Source organism: Lipotes vexillifer, unplaced genomic scaffold (genome assembly GCF_000442215.2).
Source record: "Lipotes vexillifer unplaced genomic scaffold, Lipotes_vexillifer_v1.1 scaffold299, whole genome shotgun sequence".
In the NCBI taxonomy this organism is placed as follows: Eukaryota; Metazoa; Chordata; class Mammalia; order Artiodactyla; family Lipotidae; genus Lipotes; species Lipotes vexillifer.
The window spans coordinates 3,614,132-3,633,687 of record NW_006784347.1 but is presented as its reverse complement, the minus strand read 5'-3'; the positions used below and the strand labels follow the sequence as shown (position 1 = coordinate 3,633,687).

Genomic DNA, 19,556 nt, shown 5'->3' with positions numbered 1-19,556 from the left:
ATACGACAGTTGAATGGGGATGCGGTGGGAATTGCCAGCCCCACCATCTTTCAAGCCCCCGATGGTGGCACTAATCCTTGCCGTCCCTCCAGGAATGCAGTGTCACTTTGGTTCACTAGGTGGAGGCTATTCTAGTGGCTTCACCTGGCCTTTTCCACCAGAAGAGCCCTCACTCTGCAGGTCAGGGAAGCAATATGGGATTCTGCCAGCTGCTGAGGGTGCCTATTCCAATCCAGCCTGGAACTGGGGAAATAGACGCAGGATGGGTTCTGGGACCCACTGGACTCACTGCGAGGTGGACCTGAGCTAAGATTCCACTGACCACCTGACCTCCATGAGCCCCACTCTGACCGCAACACCAGTGATGTTTCGGGTCTTGGAATCAGGGTCAGTTCAGAGGCAGCAGCGTGCGGTCATCCCGAAATTTCTGAGTATTTCCTTTTCCCCGAGGCACAGTTATGCTGGTGAAAGGCCGCTGGTCCCTTGGGGAAGGGGGATGGGGGAGAAAGAGTAATAATATGAATTGCTGGCAGTGTAGGGGGGTCCTTCCTTGAGGGCACCTGGCCTCCCCTTCATTTGGGGGCTTCTGGGCCTGTAAATCCACCCTAGTTTGGGAACTGATGTCAAAGCCATGACTCTGTTTTTATGATTCGGGTTAGACTTTTGTTCACCTGACCTAGAACTTCTCTGCTTACACAGATGGAGTAAGAATCCAGCAGGCTTCCCATCTGTCTCACTTCTAGGAACACCAAGGCCACAGTCTGTGCCAGGTGACCTGCTTCCTTGCTGTCCATCGTGGTGAACACACCCACCTTGATCCTGGCAGCCGAGTGCCCCCGTGGGGCCCAGTCACCCCAGGAGCCAATCACTCTCACTGCACTTAGGGTTCCCGACCGAGCGGCTGTGCCTCCCACTCTAAGTTCTGACCCACAGAGAAGGGGATCGGAGCCCTTCAGGGTTGCCAGGGCTCCCCTCGAGGGTTTATTCCTCACTGTTGTGGGGGAAGCTGTGTCTGGATGCTCCCAGGTGGGTGAGCGGGTCTCACCTGATGCTCTGTCTCCTCAGCCTCTGAGCCCCTCCCCTCTGCAGGAAACAGAGGCAGATCTGGCCTTTCCCATTCACTCGCGGGGTGTTCCTTCATCTGGTACATAGTCCTCTGCCTTTTCATCTTGTCTCTCTTTCTGTGAATGTGATTTTTGTTCCACAGGCTTCAGGATTGTAGTTCTTCTTGCTTCTGCTGTCTGCCCTCTGGTGAATGAGGCTATCTAAGAGGCTTGTGCAAGTTTCCTGATCCAGTTCTTCAAACTCTTAATGCCATTTACCACATCAGCAAATGTCTCTGTGTTACAGCTAGAGTAATTTCAGAATAAGCTCTTCATAAAAAGGCAAATAGCTATGAAATATCTATGTCTTGAAGTCTTGAGGGAAACACTGGCAGGGGTGATGGGGGGTGGGGGGGGGGGGGGGGGGGTGTCGTCTCTTGGACCGTGTTTCAGCCAAACAGCCAGCCAACCAGTCAGAGCCCTTCCTGCCCCCACACTGCGACCTCAGCTGCAGTGTCTGCTCGTGGGCCCCTGTCAACACCTTGATCTTCCCTCCACGGCACCCCACATCCTCCTCTATCCCCTCGCGTGTGCTCCCATAAATCAGAAGACCCAAGTCACTCTTCCGGAGTATAGCCCACCTCCTCATGGGTCACACCTCGTACCCACCTTCAGCGGCCTCAGGGGAGGCTGTCACCCTTTCCCCAGGAACCACAGGGTTGACCCCCTCAGACGTGGACATCGGGGGAGAGGCTGACACCACTGCAGGGGTGGGGGGGAAATGCCGCTTTGGGGACATCACCACGGGGCTGGGAGCTGGGGGGCCCAGCCCACATCTTCTCACAAACTTGACGGTTCTCATGAACCGTCGCCTGGGCCCTGCTCCCAGCTCCCACCCAGTATTTTCTTGAAGAAACGTTTCCTCTGCCTTCTTTAAGGAGAGCACACATCGCACTATGACTTCAGAGGCCAGAAGAACGAGTTTGTGATGAAAGCAGTTCACTGCCTGTTGAGCTCATCTGCATCCTCTTTAGGGGGCCGCACCCGTGACCTGACCTGACACTCCTCATGCCGCCGGCCCCGCCTGCACATTCCCGCCCCAGGTCCCAACACCTATCCCTCCCCCAGCCCCTGCCTGTGTCCCCTCGACACTGTCTCCTGGTCTGCCCAGCCCATGTGATCACCCCCTGGACCCTCCCCAGACCCCCAGGGCCCGTACTCCACACCCATCCTGCACAGGGTTCTGGGGCCCAGGGAAGGTGAGGACCACACAGCACATGGGATCTCACATGACCATGTCCGCACGGGCCACCAGCTCAGCGAGGGGACCCCCAGTCCTCCAAGGCTACCTTCCCTACTTCTCCTGGTTCATCTGCACCGTCCGTCCAGAAAGAACCCTCGGGGCAAGTGGACGATGGCCTGTGGCCGCAGTGACACCTCCGGCCTTCTCCATTAACTGGGGCATCCCCCTCCCTCCCCCCCAGCCCCACGGCAGGGCCCACAGGCCTGCCCTCAGCCCCTCCAGTGGAGGTAGCCCTGAGCTGCCCGGCCTACTGTGGCCTCTCCCCAGGGCTGGGCGAGTGAGAGGGAGGCTAACTGCACGAGGGGGATGAGGCCCCACCCCACAGGCTCCAGACAAGCGTGTTTTATAGCCACCCCCGCCTGCTTCCCTGGGCTGAGTCACCGAGGTGCTGGTGACCCAGAGCTGACTCAGGGAGGGCCTATCCCTGGGGCTCCCAGCTGGGGCCGCAAATGGGGGGAGCCCAGTCCACTCGGTCAGTTCCCAGGTGGTGACAGCACTGTGCACTGTCCACTCCATCCCACACCCCTGTCCCCAGCATGTGTTGCTTCCCCTGGGACCAAGGTGTGCCTGCACCATGGGGCCTGGGTGGGGAGAGCTCAGGTGGGCCTGGGCTCGTCCAGGGTGTGCACAGACCCTCTGCTCAACCTGCCTTCTCTTTTTCTTGGGCAGGAAGGGGATTTCATACCTGGTTTCCTTGAAGGCCAGAGTTCCCCTGGTCACTTTCTCTATGCCAGATGCCCAGATTCCCGGGCCTACAGAACAGGCCACCATGTGCGAGTGCAGGGGTGCAGGGCCACAGGGGGATGGACAGGGTCCCCTTCACCCTGTGTCCAGCTGTCAGCAGGTGTGGCTGGGAATTCATATGTGAATGGGACTGCTGGCTTGGCACCTCCAGGGCCGACTGCCCTGGGCTGGTGGGTCCCGGGGCAGGGCTGCGGGCTGGGGGAGGGGCAGAGAGAGGCTGTGTTCCTCATACGGGAGGTTTTGGGAACAACTGAGAAAACAGGAACTTGGACCTCTCTGCAGAGGGATCTCATCTCCCTGTGAGCTCCTCACCTGCTATTGGAACCACAGTAGTGTTGGCACGATCCTGGGGGCAGGCGACTCTTCCTCAAGAATTTAAAGGTGAAGGGTCATTTATAAAATGGCCCAGTGGAAAATGAACAAATGTGCCCACACAAGACACATAAAGATGTGCCTGCGCTGACAGTGGGTGGCTGGATCGGAGGGTGTGTGTTGCTGGGTGCACGGTACCTGATTTGTGCAGCTTCAGACTTTTGAAAATGCACAACTGGGACGTAAATTGGTAATTGCTGTGTCAGAAACTCCCCTCCTCAGGGAGGCAGCGTAGTTCTGAGTCCTTCATCAGAAGCTGGTTCAACCGGCAGCTGACTAGGGAGCAGCCCATGTGAGCACCTACTGGGAGACAGAGGAGCATCTACTCCCATTCTCCCATATGGGAACATACGGGAGCTCCAGTTGAGCGGTGAGCCTGGCACATGGTGAAGATGTGGACAGTGAGGCTGGTACCCATGCACAGAAGCAGGATCTCTGGGCCTGGCCCCTGGCACGCCACCCCCAGCAGCCAGGACCCTGCCCTCTCAATATCACCACCCTGGAGTCTCCAGGCCCAGGGGTGATCCCAGCCCAGTTTAGGAGCCTTGATGACAGGGCGGGTGCAACTGCAGGGTTGTAGAAACGTGCACGTGCTGGGGGCACTGCCAGGCCTGGCCTGTAGCTGCCAGGGACAGTTGCTGGGATGGAGCCCAGCAGGCTTCCCAGGAGAAGTGATGCGTGAGTGGAGTGAGGAGGGCTGTTGAACCATGAGCAGCACGTACTCACCAAATATGTGGTGCTGCTGGTGTGACGGCTGTGGGGTCACCACAGCTCACCACCTGGCAGAGTGGGATGCTGCTAAGGCCAGGCTGGACAAGGTGGCTGCAGCAAACAACGGCGATGAGGGTACAGGGATAACCATACCCCCCGGCACTGTCCTTCACTGCTCACCCAGTGCACACACCTGGCAGACCGGCAGGAGCCCCTCACTTCTCCCTCCCACTTTTCGCTGCCGCACAGACAGCAAACATGCCAGCAGATTAGGTTAAGTAGGTGATTGCGTGAAGGTGCTTGGGTTGGGGCCAGCCAGCACTCTCCGGGCTGTTTCACGTCATAATTACATGTTGCCGGCTGCAGTTGCTAAATGTTAAATTACAAGCATTTGCTCGTGATCCATCATTTCACCACGATTACAATAATTATGTCCCTATGAGAAGGTCAGCAAAAATGACCTCGAAGGAGGAAACAGAGTGGCAGAAATGATGGAGGCCCGGGTGCTGAGCAGGGAAGGTGCTGGGTCCATGTGCGAACCTCCCTCAGCAGGTGGGGGTCTGGGTGTTTTCACGTGACCCACATACGTGATTGGCAAGTACTCTATAAAATATTTTTTGAATGCCAAAGAGAGAATTTCCTGGACATGTCTGGGAAAACTTTTAACGTTTTTCTGGAAGTGTCCAGTTTCTAGGGGAGGAAGTTGATTCTTCAATGAGCAGATTCAGGTGACTGGACATTTTGAATAACAGAATGACCATCAATACACATTTGAAGACCTCAAGACTGGGCAAAAAATGAAAGCATTTACAGAGGCTGGGCTGTGTTAGTGTCTCAAAGAACTCATGCTCTAGGGAGAGTGGTGGGGAGGGGGCTGGGAAGAAAGTGCCCCCCACAAGGTCCCGAGTCCTGCTGAGAGTCAGATGGCACCTTGACCCCCGAATCAACATCTGTGCTGAGCCAAGGTTATCACACCCACCTGATATGAGGCTTTGTGTGATGATGTCACACACCCTACATCTCCCTGAGAATCGAGACCCCACCCACTTTGCAGGTAATGAGACTCAGAAACAGACCCTGACCCCACTGCCCGTGTGAACCAGACCAGAAAGAGGGCCATGTCAGAGCCCAGGTCCATCCATCACCCACAGGGCCTGCCACACCCCGACATTCAGAGGCTGGGAAAGGGTGTCCAGCCCCACAGACCCCACCCCAGCGAGCCTCCTTCCTCGGGTGGTGGGTCCCTGCCACACTTAAAAGAACGACTGGACTGTCATACAGAGCGAAGTAAGTCCGCAAGAGAAAAACAAATACCATATTATTAGATATGGAATCTAAAAAAAAAAAAAAAGGTTCTGATGAACCTAGGAGCAGCACAGGAATAAAGATGACTTGAGGACACAGGGAGGGGGAAGGGTAAGCTGGGACAAAGTGAGAGAGTGGCATGGACATATATACACTACCAAATGGAAAACAGATAACTAGTGGGAAGCAGCCGCATAGCACAGGGAGATCAGCTGATCAGCTTGGTGCTTTGTGACCACCTAGAGGGGTGGGATAGGGAGGGTGGGAGGGAGACGCAAGAGGGAGGGGATATGGGGATATATGTATACATATAACTGATTTACTTTGTTATACAGCAGAAACTAACACAACATGGTAAAGCAATTATACTCCAATAAAGATGTTAAAAGAAAAAAAAAAAGAACGACTGGAGAGATGGCAGCACAGTCACCTGCTGCACGGCTGGGAGCTGCAGTTGTCTGGCCGTAACCATGGGTCATGGTCTCACTGAAGGCCACCACTGCTGCCTCTCGGGCTGGCCCCAGTCAGGGGCTGCACCCCTGGAACACCCCACAGAGACGTGCCCAGGATGCATCAGGGAAACATTTCTTGAGTGAATGAACGGATCACAAGTGAAGGTTGACACTGACCTGAGTTTGGGCCACGGACTCCCTCACTACGCGCTCTGCATGGACCTGTGGGGTGGGGCAGGCAGCTCTGTAGGAAGCGCCCGCATCACCGCCCCGCCATACGTAGCAGAGGCGAGGCCCAGAGCGTGCACCTCAAGGGTACGCTGAGCTGTGCTGTGTGGCCTCTGTCATCGCTGAACCCCGTCCCTCTGCCGCCTGTGCCCCATTCCTCTGGCTTCCTGGGGCTGTGGGAGGTACTCGAGCAGGACGGTGGGGCCGTCACCCAGGTGTGGGGGCAGGCAGCTTTGCCGTCTGACCCCAGTGGGTCTGGTCCTGCACCCTGCCTTCCAGCGGGCATTCTGGTGTTGGGGGGACTGTGAATGCTGGGAGGTGCCCAGCTTCTCTCGGACACCATGACGCCCGTCTCCTTTACCACTATGGGTGGGGGCACTGCTGTGGCCCCTTCCTGGGTTTAACTGGCAGTAAGGCTCACTGGGAAGTGCCGCCCCAGCCATCCATGGACTAACACACCCCAAGCTTCTCTGACTGCCTGGGATCCTGCAGGGTTTCTCTGTCCCTGCCAGGCCCTAGGGCGTGAAGCGGGGCAGGCGGTCACTGGGTGGCCTCAGACAGACATGTCCCATATCATCCTGCTGCCTCAGCCCCAAACATCATATGCCCCCCCAAGAGCTGACACCACGAGCACCAGGAAGTGGCTTTGCACGTCCAGGAGGGCTCATCAGCCCCACCTTGCTGGGCGAAGAGATGCCAGGAGGCCCAGAGCTGAGTGCCGATATGAGGAGCCAGTTCTGCTGCTGCGGCCGCACCCTGAGGCTGGTGCTTGTCAGGAGGAGGGAAATCTGGAAATTCCTGCTTCAGGGACCCTCCAGGAATCCAGACGCACCTGTGTCTCCAGAAGTGAGGGCCTGTCACAGAGACTTAGGTCTGATGGTCCCAAGATCCTATCAGATTCTTCCAAGAAGACTGCCAGAACTTTTGTTTTTTAATTAATAGTCTTAATTTTTTAGGTTTACAGAAAACTGAGCAGGTAGTAGAGAGGGTTCCCATGTAGTCCCTCCCCTGCCCCAGATTCCTCTCTTACTGGCATCGCCAATTACTGTGCACAGGTGCTATAATCAATGAGTCAATACCGACATATTATTACCTGAAGACTGCAGTGTTTGCTCCTGTGTCATTGCTCTGTCAGTCCTGCATGCACCATCGTGCTGAGCTTGTTTTAGGGAAATGGACCTGGGCAGAGGTGGTTTGGCAGCCTTCTAGGTCACAGCCCTGAGCCTGGGATGGGAACGAGCTCCGTGTCACCCCAGAGATGGCTCTCCCCTTTGGTCCAGCGTTCACTAGAGGGTTCTAAAACCCTGAGCAGGTCACTCAGGCTGGTAGCACTGACTCTGCGTTTGTAATATGAAAGGGCCCTAAAGCTGCCCCGCCTCTTCCTCTGTGTGAAGACCTGGACCCTGACCAGCCACAGGGCCCTTCTTGGGTGGATGCGCCAGGCCAGGCTGCTTATAAAGCATTTCTTTATCACCTGCAGTGCCCTAGGTGAGAAGTGCTGCTGTGCAGACAGGCTCGGCGGGCACAGAGGTGGTCGCAGCTTCCAGGTTCCAATGAGTAGACCCCTCTCCCCAGCGGCCTGGGTGGCAGTTTCACTTGGCTCACTTCTCAAAGCAGTTCTGCACCCTGGTACCTGCAGCAACAGGGTTGTGGTGTGGGGTACAGCAGGCCCCCAAGCCCAGAATGCACGTGTGTAGTCCTCTAGCCTCAAAGCTGACTTTGGGTCTTGGGATGACATCACTGTTTTTGACCAGGCAGGGTCTTTGCTCCGGGCTTTGGCTGGGTGGGTTGACCTGCTCAGTTCCAGGGCTGCCCTAACAGATTCTTCAGTTGTAACCCCCTTCAAGGTGGAACAACACCCCCACTGTTGCCCCAGCACTCCTGAGGGCGGCTGTCTCTCAGCCCCATCTGTTTTGGACCTGCAGACTCTGGCTTCTCCAGAGGGTGATGATTCCATCCCTACAACCAAATTAGACTTCCAAACCTCTAACCAGATGAAAGGGTGCAACATGAAAATAACAGGCACAGGAAGTCACTCCCCTCCCCCACAGGTCACTCGAAATTCCTCCTGAAATATATCTTGCCTGGAAAAGAAATGCTAAAACAAGGTCAGATTTCTCCACCTTTGATGTTGTTTCAGGCTCTGGAGCTCACTCAGACCAACACCAGAGTCTGAGGAAGCAGAAAAACCTGCTTTTGTGATCCCAGGGGTGGCTGCCTGGAGTGCCACGGCTCCCTCCCTCCGCCTGGCAGACCCTTATCATCCTTCCAGAGGCCAGTGTCCTCTGGGCTGCCTATGTCCCCCTGTCTCCCCCACTGGATGTCAGGTACCTGGGGGTCCCAGTGACCACCTGGTGAAGGCAGCCGCTCTCATCACGCTGCACTCACCAGGCTGGGTCCCACTAGAACAGGGACCTCAGAGGGAAATTCGGCACCCAGGGGGCATTTGGCAGTATCTGGGGACAGTTCAGGTTGCCAAGCCTGGGGATGGGGGGACAGCCACTGCCAAAATGCTGCTAAAATCCTACAATGCACAAGAGGGTCCCCACCACGAAGCATCAAGAGCAAAGCTGGTGAATCATAACTCTGGAGCAGGGACGGTGGGGACCAGCAGGGAGCACAGCAGTGATGCACAGGAGCGGTGGCCTCGACAGGCAAATTCAGAGCCTTTCTGTGGAATGGGTGTTCCAGGGTCCACCGCACACTCAACAGTGAGTCAGCCACATCACCAGCCACAGTTGGTCCTCCCCTCCCCCGTGGGCCGCAGAACGGGACAGAGTCTGAACTTCCGCAAAGCACACTCAAATCCTGTGGACGGTGGGTGCCAGGAACATCTCTGACGGCCTCAGGCTGGTCACACAGCAGTGGCACGGCCAGGTGCCCCTGCTACAGCCCAGAGGCCATTCCAGACTCAGTCTGCACGATGGGGCCACAGCACCACCACTGCTGGACGGACCTGCTCGCCAGGCGCCCGGCCTGGGTCTGCACGTACTTGGGGTCTCGGGTTTCTACCCCGCCCCCGCATCGTACAGGCTGGGGACGCGTTGCTGCCCGTCCCCCTCCCGCTCGAAACTTCACTTTCCAGCCTGGCTCTTCTCTCCCGGACCCTTCTCCCAGTCCCTCACGCGGCCCTCTCCTCTCCGCGGCGTCCTAGCCTGTCCCACCCTCGGGCCACACGCCCCCCGGCGCTTAGTGTCCCCGCCGCGCCGCTGACTCCGGTATCCGCCGCGTCCAGCCGGGCTCCCTGGGCGCGGGGCACAGGCGCACTGGGCGGAGTTCCGGCGCGCGGGGGCGGAGCGGCCAGGCGGGCGCCGCCCCCCAGCTGAGCAGCGACCGGGACCGCGGACTTGCAGACTTCAGAGGCTCAGGCGGCGGCGGCGGGCGCGGAGGTTCGCGCCCGGCTCCAGCGGCTCCAGAGGCTCGGGCGGCCCCGGCTCCGGCGGGGATGGGCGGGCAGCCGCCCTGGGGGCGCGGGGGGCGCACGACCTGACCGCCTGGACTCGAAGCCCGGCCGCTTGGCAGCGCCGGGTCGAGGGTCTGCTCGGTGGGCGCGGACGCGGGGCCGGCGGCCGAGCCGGAGCCAGAGCATGCGGGGCGCGGCGCGGGCGGCCGGGGGGCGCACGGGGCAGCTGTGGCCGAGGCCCCCCGCCCCGGGCCCTGGGCCGCCGCCGCTGCTGCTGCTGCTGGCCGTGTTGCTGGGCGGCGCGGGCGCGCAGTACTCCAGCGACTTGTGCAGCTGGAAGGGGAGGTGAGTTCGCGCGGCGCGACCCCAGCCCTTGGGTCCACTCCCCTCCCCGCGGGCCGAGCGCGCGGGGGCTCGGGGGCCCGCTCTCCAGGCTGAGTGCCGTCCCCGCCCTCCCCCGCCCCCGGTTTTAGAACAAAAGAGCCCGCGGCGTCCCGGTCCCCTGGCCCGGCGGACGCCCAGGGGGAGGCGCGCCTGCAGCGCGGTGGTGTCAGTCGGCTCCAGCAGCCCGCTCGCCCCGCGCCGGACCGCGCCGCTCCCCACTTGGTTCCCCGAGAGCCGCAGCCCGGATCCCGCGACCCCTCACTGGGGGCAGGCGGGGGTCGGCCTTCTGGCCCTTCCCGGGCTCTGCCCTCGGCGAGGAGTTGCGCGCCCCGGGCCGGGAGGAGCCGGGCCTGCGCTCAGGGCCGAGCTGAAGGGTCGGACGGGTCCGCAGGAGGGAGCGGCGGCCCCGGTGGTCGGAGCGGGGGCCCTGGCGCCAACCGCGCACTGACCACGTCGGTGCGGGCGGAGACCCGCGGGCGGGCACCTTGTGCGGGGTGAGTTCGGGGCCTGGCGGAGCCCCCCGCCCCGGCCCGTGAAGGTCAGGCCGCCCTTGGCAGCGCGCGCTGGGCTCTGCGACCCCCCTTCACGCCCTCTGCCAAGGCAGGCAGCCGAGGACTTTTTAAAAAAACTGCAGTGTGACAGGCAAGTCACAAGCGTGGGCGGGGGTGGGGGTGAGGGCGCAGAGAACCTCCGTCCGCCAGGGCGCCGGCCCCGAGCCAGGCACCTCGCTGTCGGAGAAGACTGCTTGGGCTTCCGCAGCTGGCGGATTCAGGAGTTCTCAGAGGGAGATAACTAGCGTCTTCTCCGAAAACGCTATGGGCCGGGGCTGCCCTTAGATCTGGGTGTGTCCCTGTGTCCCACCGTGCAGGGCCCCTAAGTCCCTGACTTCTGATGGGAAGACTCCCGCTGGCAGACACCTCATGCTGTGGGGTGTCACGGGGTTATTTTGAGTGAACACAGTTTTTTCCGAGAAGGTAAGGGCTGTACCACTGTGCTGGGTTCTGCGTCAGCAGGGCAGTTGCTGGTCCTCTTGGATACGTACAGACCCAGTTCTCTGTGGAAACTGGCAATTACCCTGCTCCCTTCTGTCCGCTTCCCAGCCTTCAAGAGTGAAGGTCCTGGGTTCCTGAGCTTGGGCTGGTGTTGCCCACCCTCCCTGCTGCAGAAGTTCTCCCAGCTCACACCACAGCAGGGGTGGTAGAGCTGAGACTGGAGCCCTGAGTGGCAGATCGGAGCTCTGGGGGAGGGTTGGCCTGGAGAATGCTGGCGCCAGCACAGAGCTGGCGGGGAGCCTCTGACTCTGACACACTCTTCTGGGGCTGCCCTCTCCCCCTCGCTGGTAATTAAACTCCCTGCTTTGCAGCCTCTGCTGGATGAATCAGTGCATCCCCAAACTGAGGCCTTGGGGTGTCCTGCTTCAGCAGATCAAAAACAGAAACGCAGTCCCACCCTGTGAGCTTGAGTTTCCAGAGGAGGAGCTGACATCCTTTTCACATTCTTGGAGGACCATGTGCCTGGAAGAGGATGCCTCCCCTGGAGCCCAGAGGGAGCTGTGAGCGAGGACTGGTCAGGGGGCCAGCCTGCTCCTGGACCACGCAGGTGTTTGCAGTGGGTGGAGGAATCCCTTCACCTTCCCGTTCCTGTGCATCCTCTTACCTACCGGGAGAAAAAGGACCACTTACCTGCGGCCCCTCTCCCTCCATCATTGCTAATGGACCCCTGGACTTGGACACCCTCCAGTGTCCTCCACTCAACCCAAAGGCAGAACCCGGCCAAGGGCGGCTGCAGTGGCTGTAGGAGCTGTGGGCGGGATCTGGAGCAGAGACAGGGCCAGGTCACATTTCTGGATCGTAAGCCCCCCTTGCCTTGTAATTGCTGCCCCCAGTTATCATTTTTTTTCACAAATCAGCTGACAGATTCTTACTCTGGTGCGCTGGTTTGCCTGCTGACTCTATAGCATTTACGACTTTTTATGAGCCGTTCTAAAGACAGCACAGGGTGGTGCAAGCCCTGATGTGCCGGGTGGATTCTGATCCCCTGATAGGAAGGGGGTTGTTTTTTATGACACTGGCCACTCACATTTGACAGGCCTAATGTGTTTCTGGGTGTTTCCAAGCAATTAAGTAGAAGGTTTTGAAATCCCTCTCCCTCTGCAGGGGCAGGACGTGCCCTATCTTTTTTAGGCCCTGGTCATAAAGGTGGACCGTGAACTTTCCTACTGCGATGGGCTGGGCATTGCCGGTTATGTCACACCTGGGCTATCTCTCCTGCAAGGTGGGGAAATGAAAAGTAACTCCAGGCAGGAGAGCCTATTGGTTTTGCACTTGATCAGAAGCTCTTCCTGACTTTAGTCAAAAAGAGACCATCACTTCCTTCTGGTGACTCAGGGTTTGAGCCAGGCTGTGGTTGTGAGTGGTGTGGGCTCTGCTGCCACCACACTGACCCTGTCAGACAGTCCCCGTAGCAACTTGGAATTTACCATCTTTCCCATAAAGGTGCTCCACAGGTGTGTCCTCCTGGCCGGGGTGTGTGTGTGTGTGTGTGTGTGTGTGTGTGACACTTGCCGACTCTTTTTTAATGCATTAATTCAATTTAAATAATCCAAGATCAAATCAGTCTTCTCAGTTTCCTAAGGTTGAATAGAACCACAGTTTTTTTTCTGCATCCTGTAGCTTTGTCATAACATCAGAAAGCAGTTATTTCATTTTTCTTAGTTAGGATGTCACCTGCATGTCATGTGAAAATTGTAACATACCATCATCAGTGACCATTACTGATGTGGTGTGTTTTTGCATCTCCAGCACTTTTGCTGAGCAGATGTCTGTCTGAATGGAGCTCTTGCTCTGATGAGAGTGTGGACACTCCTGTGTTGGGTGCTTAGTGAGAGTCTTGTTGGTCCTGATGTTTTAGCAGAATGAGAGAGAAGAGGCAGAGCAGGGCCCGTGCAGGGCCTGTTAGAGGGTGAAGTGATGGGTGCTTTATTTCTCACGTGTCCACTGTCGTTTTGTTCCTAGTCCCCTTTTAGGCGAGTGACTTGTGAGTAAATGGATGCACGTGGTCATGTACGCAGGCTGGTGGATGGCAGCCCCCAGCCTCGGGTCCGCCTCCCCCTGGGCAGCATGGGCTGGCCACCTGTCCCCACGAGGGCCCCCTCTGCCCCTGCCAAGACGCGGGTGGAGGGTGGGCCTCCCCATTTCACCCTCCACTGTTGGGATTAAGGCAACCTCGTGAGAGGTACCCACAGCCTCTGGTGTGAGGTCTCCACTCCCTAAACCCCTAGGTCCCCCTCCTCCCACCAAGAGGGAAGCGAAGCCTTGGAAGGGGTGGTTTTTGTGGGACAGAGAGTTGAGGATTGGTGTCCGGGCATATGGCGCAAGTGTCCAGCTGCCCCTCAAGGCTGGAGCCAGGAGAGGAGGGACACTGTGATAAAGTTTGTTTGGCTGCGTAAGCGCAGAGCTGATTATAGTCATCTGTGGCAACCACACACCATTTAGTCTAATTTTGTCACCCAGCACTATAATTACGCCCATCCCCTCCTATGTGTCAAATGAGCTTGTGTGAGTTTTATGTGACTGTAATTTGTAAGTCTGTTCTGTGTGTGCAGCCCTGCTAGGCGTCTGAGGCCAGGCTGCTCATGACCCCGGGCCTTGGGGGTAGGGAGTGGAGTGAGGAGGGAGTCCACCTCCTTGACACCTCCTTCTGATGTGGTCTGCAGGGTGACTGTGCATCCCTAGCCTGCAGCTGGCCGTTGCATGAAAAGTGAGGCTTTTCGGGGCCTGGAGCATGAGTCACCAACAGTAAATGCAAACCATATGTTATGTGTTTTCTCCTCTGCAGAAAAGGTTTCTGGTAACTCACTCAGGCCAGGGCTCTGAATATAGTATTGTTTATTTCACATAAAAATCCTAAGAATGTGGGTGAACCTGTCTGAGATCTGATCAGAACCAAATTTCATGTAATAAAACACTTAGTTGAAGTCACCGTTGAGTTCCCGGGCTGCTCGGTGTTTATGACGTAACCGTTACCACAAGCTGACATTTACATTACAGTTTTGAGTAGGGGAAACTTGAACGTTTTTGATGGTTTCAATTTCTCGAAAACATAATGTTATGACTTACTCAAGACCTGCCCCCCAAGAGCATAGCACACTTCATTTTTTCCTGTTTGCTATTTATTAGGAGTGAAACCCACTGGGCTCCCCAACAGTCCCCATCGGGAAGACAGGTTATCTGCGGACCTTTCGTGTCTCCCTCCCTTTGCTTTTCCACAATTCCTTCCCGTGTCTCCCTGTGGAGGACCTTTACATTACTTTTGTGTCTTGCTTTGATGATATTTGTGTTTGCTTTGAAAAAAATACTATTGGCAACGCAGGGTCTTCAGGTTTGAAAATGAATGAAAAAGCAGTCAAATCATCACCTTAAGGAAAATACGAACACTGTGCCTAACGGGGATCCTGAAGACAAAACTCACCAACAACCTACACAGCCCCCCCCAAATTGCTAACATTCCCAGTTCGTTTAAAAGCTGCTCCCTGGAGTGCATTATTTATTATATGTGCACTGCATTCCAGCGTGCCTCCTGTAACTTGAATCTGCTCCTTGGTCTTCACACTCAGTGGGAATCTACCAACATTTCCTGGCCCTCATTTGGTTATCTGGAACTTGGGTTGGTGCCAAAGTCCCACTGGTGTTTCCCTGTTTATTTTTTGGAAGAGCCGTCTTTTCCTTGGTTCTCACCTCCACTGCACCCATCACTGCCCCTGTTCAGGGGTTTCCCAAGGACACGGGCTCAGAGGCCAACAGAGTGTCCAGGTGGTGAGAGGGTCTGGGAGCCAGAAGCTCCCACACTTACCAGAGCGCTCGGAGCCGGTGCGCTGGAAGGAACTGGGCAGGGGAGGCCGTGTGGCCACCCCTCCCTGGAGATGGGTCCTGAGCTGCAGGGTGGAGGCGGTGCCAGCTGCCTGTGGGTGAGGGGTGCTCGGACGCCCGAGCAGGTGTCTCCCGGCTGACGAATCTCCCCCTCCACAGCGGACTGACGCACGAGGCCCACAGGAAGGAGGTAGAGCAGGTGTACCTGCGCTGCTCCGCGGGCACTGTCGAGTGGATGTACCCGACCGGTGCGCTCATCGTGAACCTGCGGCCCAACACCTTCTCGCCCTCCCGGCACCTGACTCTGTGCATCAAGCCCCTCAGGGGCTCGTCGGGGGCCAATATTTATTTGGAAAAGACTGGAGAACTGAAACTGCTGGTGAGGGACGGGGACCTCGGGCCCGGCCAGGCCCCGTGCTTCAGCTTCGAGCAGGGCGGCCTGTTCGTGGAGGCGACGCCCCAGCAGGACATCAGCAGGAGGACCACGGGCTTCCAGTACGAGCTGACCAGCCGGCATGCGGGGCCGGACCTGCACACCCTGTCAGGTGAGCGTGGTGCCCAGGGTGAGGTGGTGGCCTCAGGGGTCCTCTCTCGTCTCCCAGAACCCCCGATCATCTCCCACCCCCACCTCAGCACAGCCCCTGAACATGCTGCTCGAGTCCATGCTTCAGGCCTGGCAGGTCTGCCTGAGGGCGGCCGAGGGGCCCTCCCGGGAGCAGGTGCCCCGTTAATGCTGTGGGCAGTTTGGACTTGGGACGATGGCCACGGGTCAGAGCAGAGCTGTGACACGGTCCTGGCCCATAATATGGTCTTCTCCCCGGGACCAATTTTGACTGTGATTTGAAATGGGTGCTGTTACCATCCAAACTGCCCCAGAATTTCTTCTGACACACGAGTTGGCCGAGTGTTTTTGGCGTCGGCTGCAGTCCCTGAAACATTGAGTTTTGGGTGGAAGTTGAGTCTGATTCACGTTCCAGAGCCATGCAGAGCTGGGATGTCCTGAATCGTGAACTATTCCCAGGTTCACAAGCCGTTTTATCTGTGGGTGTCGGTGAGGGCACCAGCACCGTGCCATGCAGGGCAGCTGAGTGGCTGTGATGACCTGGGAACCTCAGGTGAGGTCCCGGAGGGCGTCTCTGGGTGGCCGAGGGCCGGTGAGTTGGCTTTAGATTTTCCTTCCTTTTTTTTTTTTGCGGTACGCAGGCCTCTCACTGTCGTGGCCTCTCCTGTTGCGGAGCACAGGCTCTGGACGCGCAGGCTCAGCGGCCATGGCTCACGGGCCCAGCCGCTCCGCGGCATGTGGGATCTTCCCGGACCGGGGCACAAACCCGTGTCTCCTGCATTGGCAGGCAGACTCTCAACCACTGCGCCACCAAGGAAGCCCCTTCCCTTTTTTTTGAGGCCAGCAGACAGCTTTGCGGGGCCCTGTGTAGAAGGCAGTGTTGGTCTCTGGAAAGTTCTGTGGGCAGAGAGAAGTGTGTGGCCCCAAGAGCTCTCACACAGGGAAAACTCAGGGTCCTGTCTTTTAGATAGGGACAACCAGGCCAGGTGCAACCCTTGTTCCAAGGCACAGATGACCTCGTGGGGTCTGAGTGCATGGGGCGGGGCTCAGGTGCACCATCTGCTTCAATTCCAAAACTAGTTGGTAGGAAGATGCCTCCCAAGGGGAAGGTGTGAGCTTGGGTAATGGTGGGGGCAGGTTCCAGGAAGGCTGTTCCTGCGGTGACCGGCCAGGATGATGGTCAGTGGGGGGCGCTATGGCATCGAGTGTTGGAGGCGAGGCAGGGATGCTGCCCACACCCCATAGTGCATAGGGCAGCCCCACCACAGAGAATGACCTGGCCCCAGGCATCAGCACAGGACACCCCAATAAGAAGAGTGACTTATCCCCAAGTGTCAGCAGTGGTGAGGTAGAAACACCTGGTTTGAGGGCTAGGCCAGCCCCCCAGAATAATATAATTTAGTGAATAAAATCTTCCATTGGAAAAAACCAGACCTACTAGGATTTGAAATGCAGACTTTCTCCTGAGTGGGAATCTACATTTTATTGTTCTGTGTTCTTGGCTCAGATGAGTTTTCAAAACCTTAAATCTCTCTCAAACTAAACTGGTCTGTTACAGAGCTTCAATGTATGACTGCCCAGGTAGGACCCCTCCCCCCAGGGCCTGACTGCCCAGGTAGGGCCCCTCCCCCCAGGGCCTGACTGCCCAGGTAGGGCCCCTCCCCCCCTGCCCCTGTGCCTGCCTGGGTAGGACCCCATCAGGAATGCTGAAAGCTGCTATAAACCCCAGGACTTGAATAAAACTTTAACCACAACAGCCTTTATCTTGATCACCAGCGAGTGATCGTTGGCGGGGGTGGTGGGGGGACGCTAGAAATAAACTCGCAATAAAAACAAAATCTGGAAAAACCCGGTCACCAAATTCGATGTCTCTGGCCATGGTGATAGTTGGCTGATGGGGCAGATATTAGGAACTTGTTAACATTCCTTTCACTGATTAAAATGTTGATGGGTTGAGGCCATTCGGCTGCTGGTAACATGCTCTGTCCAGTTGGAGCTTTGTTCCACTTTGCTGTGAGGCTCCCACCAGGTTCTTGGAGGCCACGGCATAAGGTGCTTTCCGTGCTGCCACCTGAGTGCTCCCGTTGGCACAGACCGGCGTCTCTGGTGGAAAATCCACAGTGGGGTCACAACCCGGGGTGACTCAGAGCCTGTGGCTCAGCCCTAGGGACCTGAGACTTTGTTTCTTTACCCCTCCCTGGGGGGCAGGGTCTGTGCTCCCCCAGACCCCAGACCTACGTTTCCAGGCTAGGGCAGTGAGTGGGTTTGGGAGAGGCCCGTGGGGTCGCAGGGAGAAGGCCCTGTGTGATGGGGTGGGTCGTCTGGCTGGGGCGCCACACAGGACACGTGGCTGTGGCTGGACGTTGGGCTGCTGGGGTGCCCTTGATCCCCCAGACATACGCCTGCCTGGCCCTGGGGTGCCTCTTTAAATCTGGGGCTCACAGGGATCCCGGAGACCCTGAGGATGGTGGGGTGTGATTGTCCATCTGCCCAGTGGCCGGGGCGCTGGCCTGGGGCAGCACAGATACAGTGACTGTCAGAACTTGAGATGGGGATGCAAAAGGCTCCAAGGGTGTGGGAGCTGCAGACCCAGCACTTCTCTGTCCTGAAGGAGACAAGGGCAGCAGGGATCAGGGAGGCCAGTACATCCTTTCTCCCCAGGGATGGGCCCCTAAGCTTTTAATGCCAAAGGAATGGGTACGTAATGTGGAATGCTGGTGCCGGCCATCTGGCATCAGTGACCTCTCCCGGACCAGGCGGGCTCTCAGATGGCAGCGCTCTCCTGTCTGGCCCTGGCTGCAGCGGGGAGACACCAGTGGAGCCGAAGCTCCAGTGTATGTGCCGTGGAGGTGAGCACATGCCCGGGACCCGACCTGCTGGGGAGGTGGATGAGCCTTCTTCCTCGCTGATGAATCACGAGTTCGTTTGTGCTGATATGAAATTAAAGAGGCACCGCGGGCTGGGATCCCGAAGGAGAGGTGTGCATGAGCCTTGCTCACCTGCCGCAGCTCTGGGAGGTTCCACAGGGAGTGTTTATGGTGAGCATGTCAGCCTCGTGTCCATCCTGTTGCATAATCGGCTTCCTTGTATGGACTGGGACTCACCAACAGCCAAGAAGAGGCCAGGACGGAGAGGCAGGCAGATACAGAGGGGCAGGCGGGTGGCAGTGGGACTTCAGCCCCCCGGGGACTCGGGATTTGGCTGCCACGTGGCAAGAAGGGGAGGACCTGCTCCCCCGCCCTCCCCCTCCTCCGAGGGCCTCGCCAGGCACCTGAGTAACAGGGCACTCCTTCCTCTGGCGCTGGAAAAATCTGGCAGGATACAAAGGGCAGGCAAGTGGCCAGATGCAACTCACTGATGCAAGAAGCTCCAGGCCACACCTGGACTGCGCTGCAGCCTCACTGCGGGCCTGGCCAGGCTGTCTGGACCATCCTCCCCAGGGTCCCAGCACACTTGGGGAAACAGGCACCACCAGGACCCCCGTTGCCCCGTGGGCTGGGGGACGCATCAGGGTGGCCAAAGAGGGAGGGCGGGGGTGTTACTTGGTCTGATTCTAGGGGACAGATGCAGACCCCGTCTCTGTGGTTCTCCTGGGGCAGCTCAAGGGGGCCCTGGATTCTACATGTTTTCTTACTACTTAGGGGCCGAGAAGCAGCGGCTCACAGGCTTGGCCGCATCCACGCTCTGGGGTTTGGGCTCTGTGCGATGCCCACCCGGAGCAGGCCCCCAGTGTGCAGGTGAGGTGGCGGGGGGTGGACAGTGGTGTTTTAGACCCGCAGCCGGAGGGGAGTGGGGGCAAGAGGACTGGGCCGGCTGTGAAGGCCCAGAAGTGACTCCCATCGCTGCTCGTGGGCACCGGGTGGGGTGGCCTGGGTCCCACAGTTTCTGATGTGCTTCCTCTCGCCATCCCCTTTGAAACCGCTCTGTTGATGAGCCAGGGGCGAATGATCCCTTTGGGGGGCCTGGGAGGTGCAGACCCCTGCTGGGATCCCACTTGGGCACCTTAGAGTTTAGGGGTGGGCTTGATGGGCCGTGGGGCATGAACAGCAACGTTCAGAAGTGAAAAGAAACTTCGTTATCTCCTGGAAACAGTAAAGGAGAGAACTTAATTAATTTTTTCCCTAAGGTTCGTTTAGATTCCTGCACCAGTGCTTTTCCAGCCCCTGTAATCTGTAAAATTA

At 57.7% G+C, this 19,556-nt stretch overlaps 1 protein-coding gene across 1 annotated transcript in view; it reads left to right on the top strand.

Annotated features, from left to right (window-relative positions):
• Positions 1–9,649: 9,649 nt before the first annotated feature.
• Positions 9,650–19,556, top strand: part of METRNL (meteorin like, glial cell differentiation regulator) — a 15,186-nt gene continuing 5,279 nt past the window's right edge. The window contains exons 1-2 of the mRNA XM_007456790.1: positions 9,650–9,906; positions 14,973–15,358. Coding sequence (XP_007456852.1) covers positions 9,746–9,906; positions 14,973–15,358 — 547 coding nt within the window. The 5' untranslated portion in view covers positions 9,650–9,745. The remainder of the gene's footprint in view (positions 9,907–14,972; positions 15,359–19,556) is intronic.